Source organism: Lonchura striata, chromosome 9, assembly GCF_050655825.1.
Source record: "Lonchura striata isolate lonStrDom1 chromosome 9, ASM5065582v1, whole genome shotgun sequence".
NCBI classification, from domain to species: Eukaryota; Metazoa; Chordata; class Aves; order Passeriformes; family Estrildidae; genus Lonchura; species Lonchura striata.
The window spans coordinates 19347713-19361921 of record NC_140711.1 but is presented as its reverse complement, the minus strand read 5'-3'; the positions used below and the strand labels follow the sequence as shown (position 1 = coordinate 19361921).

The window sequence follows — 14209 nt, the reverse complement described above, 5'->3', positions numbered from 1 at the left end:
AGGCTGGAGAGGGTGGCATGAGGAACCTCACATAGCCACACACCCATGCACAAACTCACACCCACGTGCACTTGCCCTCCCTCAGACACTGGCTCCCCTCAGCCAAATGTTCCATCGCCCAGACAAAAGGGACACCTGACATTTTTGGCCAGCTATTGAATGATGGTGGTCTGATGGTGAGGGTGTTGAAAGGCTTTTGTTTATGATGTCTGCTAAAGATAAGCCTCCAAGAAAGATGAAAGATGCCCTTTGGAAGCAAGAGCAAGGCAGGTAGGAGTGCCAGCCTTAAATTACTGTGAAAGCTGACACTAGCTTTTAACATTTAATGTGCAAAAAGCCTGTGTCCCACCACATCTTGAAAGAGCCTCTTGGATTATGAGCATGACCAATAATGACTGGAGGTAATTCCTGCCTCCTCCTGGCAAGTGCATAAGCTGACAGTAGAAATTGTCTTCCACACTATTGCTTTTCCCTTGGAGGCAGAGGTTCACAAGGTGTGAATATAAATCCATGCAGAAAGCCCAACTGATGTTCTCCTAATGTGGAATAAACAGTGGAGAAGATGAGCCCTGGCTGAAGCAAGGTCTGGGAGCAAGGAATGGCCAAAGCTTAGGGCTTTCACCTGGGCAGGCAGAATAAAGCATCACTTCTTGATCTATTTTACATATTGATTTATACTCTCAGACTCTCAATGCAAAGCCTTCTGTGCAACACACATGGCAAGTGTTTTTTCAGGGATGAAATTGTTTACTGGACTTATTACAATCAGCAGCAGGTTTTGAGTTTCCTCTCAGGCTCTCAAGGCTTTAAAGACAACACTGTTGGCAGGTATTTCACCTGGCATCAGTCTGAAGGAAGAAAGATATCTGAGGCCTCCAAGATTAACTGTCCTCTCTGTGAGAAACATTTATCATTGTTCATTCTGCTCTCCCCAATCTTTATTTCTATCAAATGCCTCTGACCAAAGGTCTTTGCCCTATCTGAAAGCATTTCTTCCCCATCAAACTCAGATCATGCAATGCTCTCCCACACATACAAATTTCATGTTGCTAGAAAATTACAGTTTCCAGATCAGCCATGGAAGCACTTTTGCTGTCCCACTGTACTCTGTGGAAGCCTAGAGGGGAGGGGAGGACATGGGGACTCTTAATTAGTGGTGATGCTTCCATCCTCCTCATCCACAGAACCCTGAGATGCCCAGCTCCAGGAGAAGGGGTCTCCAGTCCTCAGGACCTCCCCAGCATCTTCTCATCCTGGTTTGAAGCATTCCCCAGCAAGAACCATCCCCAGGCCAGGAGGGCATCATGGACCTTCCCAGGAGATGTTCCAGGGAGCCAGGAACCCACCCACTCCCTTTTCCAACACGGGTGCTCAGAGAGGTCCCACAGGCTTGGCACTGGCGCCAGAGAGCTGGGAATGAGCTGAGTCCTGAGATCAAATTTCCTCCTAAACCAGTAAAACAGCCTCTGGTTGTTTGCAAGGGCTGTGGGACAGCTGTGACCCACATCTCTGTCCTGCAGTGGGACATTGCAGAGGGACAGGAAGCAACCTCACAGCCTTCCCCACTCTATTCCAGCCACAGGCAAAAGAATGAAATTGTGAGGGACCCCTCTGATGTACTTTGCTTTGTTTGACCAAGGACAAAAGTGGTGCAAGCAGAGGAGCTGCAGGAGAGCCATCCCAAACAGCACCAGAGACCTCACACTCAGGGGGGAGCTGGGCTGGGAAGTCCAAACCCTTGCACACAAACCCAGGACAAACCCTGCTGGCAGTTTTCCTGCTACACTGAACAGAGAAATACAATGGCAGTGATCCATGTTTATCCATAACTATGGAAAAACACCTATCTGTCTCCACCAAATCCCCCTCCCCCAGCCCTCCCCCAAATTGTTGCAGAGGTTTATCCAGGGGCTGGAAGGTAACAGGAAGCCTGGTTTTATATCAGTGCTGGGTATGGCTGTGTTCCCAGAAGGGTGTAGGAGACACCAGAGATGAGCAGCAGACAGAAGCTATGTGCATTAGATACAATACCTTGGATCTTCTTTCATCCAGAAAATAAACTATTAAAGATTTGCTTGAAAGGGTCGTTTTCCTTGCCATTGATACTTTGAGCTGTAGAAATAACAACATATTTCCAATGCTTGTTTGTTACAGCAGTTTGCAAGGAGAAAAAAACCTTGCCTGATTATTTCCAAGGCAGAAATGAAACTGAATTTACAATATTTGATAATATAAAAAGTAAACTACAAGTAAATAGTTTGAACTTCAGCAATATTTGCAGTTCATAATGATAATGTTGAACTGGTGAAATGCTATCCTAATGACACAGTCACAGAAAATGAGGAGGAATATTTGCTTCCAGCTAATTGCTGAGCCTGTATACCATGTAACACCACAAAGCACATTCTGAATAAATCATCATTTGATCTTGAAGGTTATGCAACAAAACTTTTCAATAGCCTTTTCTCATCATCAAAAGAATTTTATGATTACAGGAGAGAATTCATTTTTTCAGCTCTGAGAGCGTGGCAAAGCAGAGGTGTGCCCTGACAAACCAGTTATCTGTGTGCTTTGCCACCTGCGAGGACCCGGGCACGATTCCCAGCTCAGACATTTCCTCGTGTGGAAGGGCAGGGATGGTGGCACTGGGCAGAGAAGCTGCCAGTGCTGGAATCCCACTGGTGCTGCTGCCCAGCCCCTGCGCTGGGCACACTCCAGAGGCTGGGCAGGGGGAAGCAGAGCAGCCCTTGGCATCACCCTTAGCCCAGAGCCATTCCTCCAGCAGAGCTCCACAGAGCTCCAAAGCCAAGGAGGCAGGTGCAGCTCCTGTGCCCCTGCCCAGGGAGGCTCACGAGGCTCTGGGGCAGCAGCTCCTCCCTCCAGTGCCCACTGCACCCAGCCCTGCAGCTGAGCCCTGTGTGTGCCACCTCGGACCACTCCTGTGCACCACCAGCTCCTCACCATTTGCCCTTGATATTTTTCAGCACAATCCATCATTTCAGCATAAATGCTGTCTCACCTGGCCTTGCAGCTCACTTTGTACCATACAAAGCAGGTGTCCAGGACAAAGGCTCCCCTCTCCTGGGGCCAGCACCTGCATCCTCCCCTGCCAAGCTGAGCCTCTTGGCTCTATACATGACTCAGCTTTCCTCACAATGCACCATATACATTTTTTTACAAGGATGGTTAAAAATATCACAGTTTGATCTTCCTTATGCAAAGGACTGTGACATTTAAGGGAGAAATTAGAAAAAACTGGGCTCTTAACTAAAACTGGACAGCAGCAGAGCACAGCACTCCTCCACAGCATCATGCCACTCCCAGGGAGCTTCTGCAAGCAAAATGAATGAGCTCAGAAGCTCTCCCCGCTTCTGGAATTTGGAGAAATTAGCATGCACCTTACTGTGTCTTCCAGTCTGAGCCCAGATGGTGTGTAGGAGGAACTCTGAGAGCTTGGTGCATGCCCATGTGTTGGGCAGTGTGCTCTGGGCAGGCTGGTGGCAGTGCTGGGACCCCAGGGTGTCACAAATATCCCAGTGCCCTCCCACAGCTGACAGCTGCAGATGGGCCCCATGGGACAAATGCCTTCCCTGGGCCTGTGTGGGTCAGCCACAAGCATCCCCTCCTTCAGCCCAGCCCTGCTGCTGGCCACAGCACTGATTTAGCTCTGGTCAGGTCCTCCACCCTGCTCTGGCAGTACCAGAAGGTTGCTATTCTACAAGCATCTATAAAGGGCTCGAGCACTAGGACAGTATCAATTGTGGTTTTCTGACAATGGTTCCACAAAAAGCAAAGTTATTTTGAGAAGGGTAAATGCAGCCCAGACCATTATATTTAATTCATGTCCACCCACAGCCCCCCTGCTCTGCTGAGCACGGTGGCACTTCAGACTCCATGTCCTGCCCTAGATACGACTGTGGGGGCAGGGGGACTTCACTTTATAGTGCTGCTGCTCCTCCAGGAGGAATTCTGGCTGCAGAAGGTCTCCCCCAGACATGCTCTGCCACCCTCCCATGCCACTCTGGGCACCCATGTGCACCCTACCTGGTGCTGCAACAGGCATGTCCCCAGCATCCTGCACCACATCCTTCCCAGCCTGTGCAGGAGGCTCTGGGTTCCTGCTGAGCTGCCCAAACCACCAGAGCAGGACGGGCATCACTCCCCTGGGAGGAATATGGAAGTGACACTGGGAGAAAGACCCACATCACCTCTGGACACTGGCTCCAGGTCAGCCTCCCATACCTCTAGTCTGGGACTTTTGGGATTGGAAGCTGAAAGGACAGCCAGAAAATCTTGAAATACTTCTAGGCCCCATGTTGGACAGTGTTTTCTCAGCCTCTGCTTCTTTTTCACTCCTAGAATCAGGACAATGTGGTCCCTTTGCAGGGAGGCTTGGCTGAGCACAGACTGCAGAAACTCCTGGGCAAGGATGAGCTGCAAACAGCAGTAATCTCATACTGGAGACCAGAGAGTAATTTTTCAGGATTTGTACTTGATGCTACCAGCCCAAATCCACCTGACACATTTATTCATTAAGAACCTGGTACTGTGTTTTTATGACAAATGTATGACTGCCTTGGTACTCGCTAGTCAGCCCAGCATTATTTAAAATCTTCCCTTATTATGATTATCTGATAATGCAGTCTATTATACACAGCTCTTCAGGGAAGGAGAGGATGAAACACTGCATTTTATATCCTCTTTTTTATTTGCTGGTAAAACTTCACCAGAGCAATGACTGGTGAAAGAAATTTAGTGGCATCTGCTGAAAAATATTTGAGGTTTAAAAGTAAATGACTCATGATAGGATATTTCATTACATTTGCTTTAATAATGCTGACTTCTATTTCCTATTTTTGCAACATTGGCTGCTTTAAAAATGTGAAACACTGAGGTGTGTCAGCACAGGCAGGTTTGCTGGCCTCAGTTTCTTTTCCACCACATGGAATTTTCTTTTAGATCTGTTCCTGCATCTTTTTGACCTGGAAAATTTACTATCTGGTGAATCTTACACCAGTTTTCCCATCCTTTTGCCTAACTTGGGAATCAAGCTGCTAACTTGGGGTTGACAGCCTTCTCTGTTGACACTGGTGCAGTACTGGCATCCTCCTTGCCTTCTGCATAGGTGTTACAGTGAATTCCCATTACGTAACTGGAATACACTCCAGCCCTGCTGGACTCCAGGCACTGCTGTTTCCCTTATGCAGAGCAGTGGTTCACAATGCTGTAAAATCGTTATGTCTATTCCAATTACTGAGCAAAAATTGCAGCTGGACACCCTTGCTTTTCTGTAGCACTAAGAGTTCCCCAAACTGCTGAGCACAGACCCTGCAGAATTGCAAGGTTTTGTTTTTTCCCAGGAGAGGGTGTGAACGTTGCTGATTCTCTCAGCTGCACCACCCTCGTCCACAACCTGAAGGCTGCTTTAATCCCTGGGCGATTCCCCAGAGCTGATGCACCTGTCCCAGCTCCAGGGGCTGATGGAGCACAGACCAAGGGTGGTTCAAGGCCAGAGCCGTGGCTCTGTAAGTGCAGCCTGCAGGATACAGTCAGGCAGAGCACAGCCTGGCGTTTTGGCCATGCAGCCCACCTGCCTGCTCTGCACCAGCGTTCCCCCTGCCCTGTGCCCACAGAACAGCTGCTGCAGTGGGTGCTCCTGCTGAGCCCACTGGGGCAAGGCTGGGCATTAGCAGCAAGGAGGGAGATCCCATCCTGGTCTCCCTCCCAGGTGGGTGCTTGGCTTCAGCAAGGAGAGGAACTGGGGGATGTGCTGCCTCCCAGATCACCTTCCTGCTCTCCTCAGCTCTTGTCTGTACCCTTGGGTTATGCCCTTCTACATCTGCACTACCCAGCATCTACCGGTGATGAATTTTGTTCCCATTTTATTACCTACTGCTCCATATCATCCATATTTTCTGCAGTTCTTCACATTGGCTCTACATTTCCCTCTCCTGAATAGCTCAGCATCATGGCAGGTTCTGCCATGGCACCATTATACCCTATTTTCCAGATAATGGTTTTTATTGCAGGACCATAGGGCCTGTCAGGTCAGCTGAGCATCCTTTACCTGGCCAGCTCTCCATGTCCCCATTCCACAGCTGAGGGCCCAATCTCACATTTTTTCCCTACTGCTGCTGGTTTTTAAGCATTTCGTATAAAACTCCCCTCTCTCTTGAGCTCAGTGCATTATGCTGGAAGGATATGTCTTTGCTCTGTTTCCAAGGTATCCAGAGAAGTCCTCCAGCACAGATAAGAAATGAATTTTAAAGGAAAAAGCACATTGGGAAAAAAAAAATTACACCTTTTTTTTTTTCTGACACATTGCCTAGAGCCCCATGTGCCACAGAGCACCCACCAATGATTTATTCTCTAAACTGATCCTGTCCTTAGGACCTGAACGTGTCCCTTTATCCTGACCAGCTCTAAGGAGGGGATGTGTTGTGACAAAGGCCACAAACATTTCAACAGCTGCAGAATGCACTAAGAGCAAGAGGTCTGTAAGTGATAAATGGAGGCAGTTCATGCACTGTCTTCTGAGAACAGGGCTCTGCTGGCAGCCTGTGGCTTGCACAGCTTCAGGATTGTCCCCAGCAGGGTTACAAATTTTTGCTAAATGATGGCTGACCAGGAGTAGGAAGAGAAGCTGGCACTGGAGCTGTGCTGGTGAAGACTCCAAGACAAGCACCCTGCCAGGGCTGCACGGAGCCAAATCCATCAGGAATGAGCCAGGAAAAGAGCTCGAAGGTGTCCATCTGTTCTGAGGGGATTTGGAACACCAGGACATGGTTTTCTACCTGCCACAGTGGCAACATCTGCCCCAGGAAAAACACATCTGGCTCTCAGAAACCCCCCACAAATGGCTGAGCGTTCCCTCTTTGGTGGGCAATGCCAAAGCCTCCTGCAGGTCCAGACCCTTGGCTCATTCTGGCAGCTCCAGGCTCTGCTTTGTTACAGCTTTTCCTTCAGGTAGGCAAATTGTCTAAATTAACACTGAGACTTTTGGTACAATACAGCTAATGCCCATGAAATACCTCAGGAAGGTAATTTGCTCCAAGTGCTTCCCTCGTTAGCAGCTGATTAGTGGATAAATAATTTCCAGAGGAGAACTGGACAAAGCAAACCCTGCTGGCAATGCAAAGCCTACAGGACTGGGCAGCAATTTCTTTGCAATTAGTAATTAAATCTGCAGAGGGTCGTGATGGTCAGAGATAGAGCTACTGAAAACCTGGCTGAAATATCTACAGGTGCTGGGGAATGTGTCCCTCCATGGCTCTGCAAAGCTTTTGAGGAAACGCTCACAAAACATTGCAACAAGCTAATAAAATCCATATTAAAAGGAAAAGCAGGCAGTTGCTGACCCGTGTCCCAGGCTTACCGCTCTATTTTTTTTTGCCTTTTTCTGTGTCCCTCAGGACAGATTTCAGGCTGCCCATGGCTCTGTTGAAGGCTGAGGGGTGGTTCTGGCGCCTGCCTGCTCTGCTACTGCCAGGCATTTCTCAGCAAAGGCAAAATAATAGGTTGGCTTTTTATTTTTTTGGTTTGTAAAGCCAGGAACTCCATCTTAGTGCTGAAGCCCGTTGTTAGGCTTTGTGTTATTCTTGGCACGCTGACCGAAGTGCGCTCAGTATGAATAGCAGAGCTGAAAAGTAAATACTGGATCCTCTGGGATCTGTGGAGAGGGAGGGCAGTGATATTTCTTAATGGTGCACCCCGGTGCCTGTTTGGGTTAGGCTCACAGTAATTGCTCCCTAGGTGAGTTTATACTAACAATTGATTATTTCAAATGGGAAAGAAGTACAAATGAGTAAGAGAATAAACACTGATGGTGTTACGAAACACAGGAGAGGAGAGCAAAAATCTCATGCGGCTCCAGGACAGGGCTAGAAGCAAAGCTGGGCAGAAAATCATGAATACTGTTTTCTGTATATGCAATTTCTTATGCATGCTGAATAACATAAGAAACTGCATTTTCCCCCAAAGCTTAAGCTAAAGAGATATTTCTAAAGTCTGATCTTCTACAAAGGACACCTCTTTGCTCTCCTGTCTCCTTCTCCACACTGGAAAAACATGGGGCTCTTGACATGAGCAGCACTTTGCTGTGAGCCAGCAGGTGAGAAGACAAGGAGCAGGAATATGTGATGGAGGAGCTCTGGGCTGAGTAACCTGAAGATAAAGCCCACCACGTCCTTGCAGAGACACTGGCTGGGCCACTGCAGCTCTCCCATGGCTGCAATGCGCCCCATCCCTTGTCACCAGCCTGTGCTGCTGGGACTGGTGTCCTGCTCCCCACAGCTGTGTCCCCACACTGCTGCGTGTCACAGCAGCGTGCCCTCACTTGCCACTCACCAAGGGCTGCCTTTAGCCTGCTGCATCTCCAGAGGGGCTCCAGGCAACCCATAAGCAGGCTCTGGAGTCTGCAGATGCCCTTCGCTAGGCAGGGGACCAGCGCTGGCCCAAGGACATGGTGCCAGCCCTCTGTCGATGAGGAGCTGCCTGTCAGTCCCAGTGCTGCTGCCTCAGGGTCACCACAGCAAATCCCCAGTGCCCAGGGGCAAACTGGTGCTGTTTAATGGTTTCTGGGCATCTTTCACCATGATTGAACTGACAGCTGCTAAGTGCTGGCTGTCCTGGCCTTGGGCCAGCATCACAGGACCAGGAGGGGATGCTCAGGTCTGAATTTGTGTGCCTGGAGCAGCACCTGTGTGAGGATGGGCTGCAGCAGGAGGGTGGGCAAAGAAGGGTTGGGAAGGAGAATCCCCATTCTTCCAGGAAGGGAAGGAAACGCAGCCGACCGGGCACTCGGTGCAGGAGCTGCCTGTGGGTGAGGGCTCCTGGGCCGGCGGAGCCCTCAGGGACGGCTGCAAGCTCTGCTTCTCCCCAGAGCTCACCCTGCGCCGGGCTGCACGGGCTCCCCGCAGCTGAGCTCATTAGTGCGGCAATCAGCAGGGCATGAAGGGGAGATAATTACACAGAGCAGGGCTCGGGCTACGTGCGGGCTCCATAAATAGCTCGGTGCGGTGCCCGGGGCTCACTCACGGCCCCGGGCACCGCGCGGCTCGGACGGGCTCTGCGCTGCCTGGGGAAAACCCATAAACCTCCATTAAATGTTTCATTTAACTACGCTTTTCCTAGCGGAAAAAAAAAATGCAGTGAGTTTCCCAGTGGACTCTGATTTTGAACCAAAAAAAAAAAATAAAATAAAAAAATTATTTTTGGGAAAATACCCAAGCAAAAGGTTTCAGCCTGGGGTGATACGGTCACGTGTAGATGTTCCCCCACATAGACTCTGGGACTCCAGAGAGGGAGAAGTGCTCCTAACCCTACAGAGAGCATCCCCTGGCTGCAGGTAGAGGGGGCCTGGCCCAGCTGCAGGGATGGCTGCGGGGCAGGGAGGGCACCTGGCCCCACACAGCCTTGTCTCCTAAGATGCCACCCTGCAGCACCCATCATGGTCCTTCTGGGCCAGCTCTGACACCCACAGCCACCCCAGAGCAGCTCAGTCACCAGTAAAAGCCATGTTTGCTCACCACCCCACCCCTCCCCAGTGCTGGTGACACAAGCAGCCTGGCCTGTATTTCCAGCATGGCCATTTCCAAACTGATGGCAAGGTCCTGCCCTAGCATGTGATGACCCATGTGTCACCGGTGCCACCAGTGTGCCCTGACCAGTGAGCACCAGTAACCCTCCTCATCCTTCAGGGAGCATCATCACAGTGCATCACCTGCCCCAAATCCTCCTCTGCTGCAGCTTCCAGCAAGGCTGGCTGCTTTGCCTTGCATAGCGAGGCTGGATCACCTTGTTTTTTTCATGAAAATGTGAGTCTAACACAGCAAGGTACTGCATCTTTCCCTTACCTTTAATCACCTCTTTGCTGTTCCTTCCCTGGGGATGAGAAAATACTTGAAGACAAGGTTTTGTGCTACTCGGACATGGATTGGTTCAGCACATCAGAGAGGGCAGGGTTCAGGATTCAGCCCATACCACAGCCTGCTGTCTCTGCACATCAGTTTGAGGGAGGAGAGCCTCTCCCCCAGTAAACTCATCCATGGGCAAGAGAGAAGGAGCCCAGGAAACTCCTGCCACGTATATGGTGCATTCTGTTATTAGGCTAAGCCACAATTGGGTCCCCACGCCTCTTTCTTGCATGTGCACATCACACAGATGCACACACAGTGTAAAATAAGCTGGGTTGGGCTGGACATGCTTAATGAGCCGTGGGCTGGACGTGGTTAACGAGCCATGCACATCCCTGACACAGACCTGTGCAGGAGCTCACCCACCAGCCAGGCTCACCAAGGCAGCATTTATTCAAGGAACAGCGTGCTCAGCCTGAAGCTCACTCACTCACAGCACAGGCAGCTCCCAGCTCCCTCCAAACCAACCCTGGCTAGGGTGGCAATCATCTTTAAAAATCCAGCTTGTTTATTTGCAACATCACATAGGACAGATCAACTATGTGGGTCACCACACTCAACTGCCCAGCAGATACACATCAGCTACTTTTTAAGCATGATAAGTACAGGAAACCTCCTATTGCACAGGACTTCAGTTGTGCCACAGAAAAACAGCCAAGTGTGTCTGATATCTGCAGCTTTATTCTTGTATAAAAGATTAAAGGCAAAGCTAGAAAAATGAACCTATTGCTACACACTCACTGAACACTTCTAGGACAACATAGGGCAGTAAAGCTTTTATTGCTAATAAGAACCAACAGAAGGCTTTAAAGCTTATCTAGCATTCAATTTTTGTTTGTAAGTAACCCAATTTAAAGCAGCTTTCAGTCTTTAAAGCCCTCTCGCCTTTCTGGAATGCTTCAAAAGTAAGATGGCCTGAGGACAGTGTCTGCTTTCCAGAGGGACCAGACCAATTCTCTGCATGAGGTGCAGAAATGGGCCACCCAAGGAGTGACAAATGAAATCCAACTGCCCACTGGGGACTCCTGCCAACCATCAGACAAGCCCAAGCTGCACAGCACCCAGGGAGCTGGACCCTGCCTCGTGCAAAAGCAGCAGTCTCTGATGGCCCCTAGGTTGTTCCCATGCGCCAGCAGCTGAGGCACAGATGAACTTAGACTTGGCACCATGGACTCGGCCAAGCAGAGCCAAGAGCTGAGCCCTGGATACAGGGGCTGTGGAGGTCCTGTTCCAAGAACTGAACTGCCTTTCCTCTTGAAGGGTGAGGCTACAGGCAGTGGGATACTGAATGCTCTTGGGATCCTAGATTCCCTTAGACTATGCTGGATCAGCACTGTTCACCCTTCCTGAGGGACTGTTAGTGCCACTATGGCTTTACAGGCCTTGCTGCAGTCAAGAGCTGCCCCTGGGGGCAGCGGGTGCCTTAGTCTTCAGGGATCGGGGTGTTGCAGTTGCCATGGTAAATTCTGACCTCCCCCTCACACTGGAAGTACTGGTCAAACACATCGCTGTAGCCATGGTCCCTCCACCACGTGCAAAGCTGCCGGTTCCATGTGCAGTCAAGAACATGGAAAAGCTCTGGATGCTCCATCCCCACCATAGTGAAGAAATCCTGGTCCCCAAGGTGGCCCTTGAAGTGGTACTTCTCCGTCAGCTTCTGCACCATGCTGGGCTCCAGCAGCTGGTTGTAGAGCTTGGATTGCCTCATGGCTTCCAGGTTCAGGAGCAGGACACCACTGTTGAAGCCTGGCAGCCCATCAGGAGGGGGCTCCCCCACTTTGGTTTGGGGGTTCTCACGGCGATACTGCCAGAAGGTGTGCCTGGAAAGAGAGGAAGAACAGGCACAGGGATATCAGGGAGGGCAGCCTGAAAAGCAGCCACCTCAAGTCTAGGCAGGTCTGGGTCACAGCACAGGATCTACCACACAACCAAGGGATCTCACCATGCTTGTCTTCTGTCTGGAGGCACCCAGCCTACCAGAACAGCCAGTGCTTCACAGGCTGCTTTTCTCTCCATCCCCATGCACAGGATATTGTCCAGACTTCAAACCACACTGCTTACCATATCCCAAAGCTCCTTTTGTTTCTACCAGCATCACTCTGGTGAGTCAAGTGGACACAGGATCGTGTGACTGCTCACACGGCTGTGCAGAGAGACAAAACCACATCCCCAGTGCCTTGGGTGAACCATCAGAAGTGTCCTAATTTCAATTACCTAAGCAAGCAACCAAGAAATTTCTTTGGCTCCTTTCTCAGTCCTGTGTCAGAGCATATGCCTCACCATACATACACTGGCTACTTGCAGGAATTGAATTAATCCCATGCTATTCCCCAGGTAGTTAGATCTGCCCTCCAAAATTGCACCCATTCAATCTGAAAGTCTTCTTCCCTCACACAGCATCCTCTGCTGCAAAGCTGAGCACCTGAGAGCAGTCTGAGCCTGTTGTTTTAGAGGAAGGCAAGAGGGACCCATGACCCCACCACCATCTCACAGCCCAGGGCTGCCAGCACTGCTCTCTCCTTCCAGCCCTCACACTTAAAGTTACAGATGGGTTTTTTTACACCTTGCTGTGAAAATGTCAAGGAGAAACACTGTTAGAAAGAATAAGGCAAGCCTGCCACTGGTTCCTCTTCAAACCTGTCAGACACCATCCAAGTCTCCATGCAGCTCAAGGCAACGAGAACTTGGAAGATTTAGCACCCAAATGTTTAAAGTGGTCTCATGCTTGGAAGCTGAAGCTGGACTCCCTCAGATGTAAGAAGATGCAGGGACATTTGCCCCTGGGACAGCTCCAGATGCAATGCTCTCTACTCTAAGCATTTAAATTTAAATTTTTCTTCTAAGAAGACGTGTTGACCTCCCACAGGCACTTCCTCAGGGATTCCTACAGCTTATACAGAGATCAGACTATCAAATCCATCCTTCTGGCCTGTGCTCTGGGTCCCGTCCCCAGCAAAGCAACTGGCCAAGGATTACACAGCCACCAGCAGAATTATCCCAGCAGAAAAAGGATCTATTTTTTTTCTATTTTTTTTCCTCAGCAGAAATGTGGATGTGTTAATGATGTGAACTGTGAATATCTTTTTTATTTCCTGATCTGGAGAACCACAAGAATCATGCAGCATCACTTCCTTAAAACTTTCCATTAAAGCATAGATATTTCCCATTTCATTAAGGGTCTTGACACCACTCCCTTCCACCTGATTCAGAATGGAAAGGGTTTTTCCCAGTGCCAGTTTTCCATGGAAGGAGGGCACAGTCTTGTAGCAGTCATATCCATGCTTCCTAGGGAAGGGGAGTGAAGGACAGACTGCCTCATCAGAGCTCATGGGCAGCAGTGCTTGTTGGATCTGAAGGGTGGGGAAAGGATAAAGAGCTCTGCCTCTGTGAAGAGCAGCTGTGTCTTGAGGACAGGCAAAGACAACTCATGGATGAGTTGCTCCTTAGAAAAGGGAGGCAAAACATTCTCCATGCAGCATTAGAGGGAAGCTAAACCTGCAAAGATAAGCCCCAGCCATGTACCAATCAGCCTCCTGAAGTGCTCAGATCCAGGGAGTGGCTCAAGCCCAGCTCTGCATCCTCTGCTCTCTGCTTCTCCCTAGCAGTGCCAAAGTCATCCCCCTGCCCAGAACATTACGCTGGAAGCTGACAGGAGGGAGAGGTTAAGCAGTGCCACAGAGGGAGCACATTTCCAGCTCCCCAGCAGTGAAGCTGATTTCTTTCACATTCTTACCTCCAAACATGCTGCCCAAGCTAAGGGACAAGATTACAGCCACTGCAAGCAGCCAGGATAAAAACATTGGATGCACCCAGGCGCTCAGCATTGCCAGGCCATGGTAGGGCTAAAGCAAACCTGTATCACATGACTCAATTTTTCAGCAATGCTGTTCCCTAGATGATTTGTGGATGGCTGATAACGTGCCCTTTTCTACAGGAAGAGGAGACAGACTGACTGACAAGCAGCAATTGTTCAGCCCTTCCTCCCAGCACTGGCTGTGACAGGGCTGTTCTCCCCCCGCTCTGTGAGGGGTGTGGGGCTGACAGGGAGGGCAGGGCCGTCCACAGGGAGTGATGCTGAGGTGAGATCCAGGATGTGATGAGCTGCAGGTGGCTCTGCAGTGCTGATGTTTTGGCAACCTGCTCACAGCTGAGCACAACAGCCTCTCCCTTACCAAGGGAAAGGTATCCTGGCAGGGCCACTGGCAGCAGCTGTTTAGACAGGATTTATCTTGGCTTTTGTCTTTCAAGCAATTTTGGTCCTGTCCTGTAGGAGCCAGGACAGAGAAGAGCATGGC

General features: G+C 50.0%; 1 protein-coding gene across 1 annotated transcript in view; it reads right to left on the bottom strand.

Annotated features, from left to right (window-relative positions):
• Positions 1–10573: 10573 nt before the first annotated feature.
• XXYLT1 (xyloside xylosyltransferase 1) overlaps positions 10574–14209 on the bottom strand; it is a 32002-nt gene continuing 28366 nt past the window's right edge. Inside the window, exon 4 of the mRNA XM_021536792.3 lies at positions 10574–11734. Coding sequence (XP_021392467.3) covers positions 11338–11734 — 397 coding nt within the window. The 3' untranslated portion in view covers positions 10574–11337. The remainder of the gene's footprint in view (positions 11735–14209) is intronic.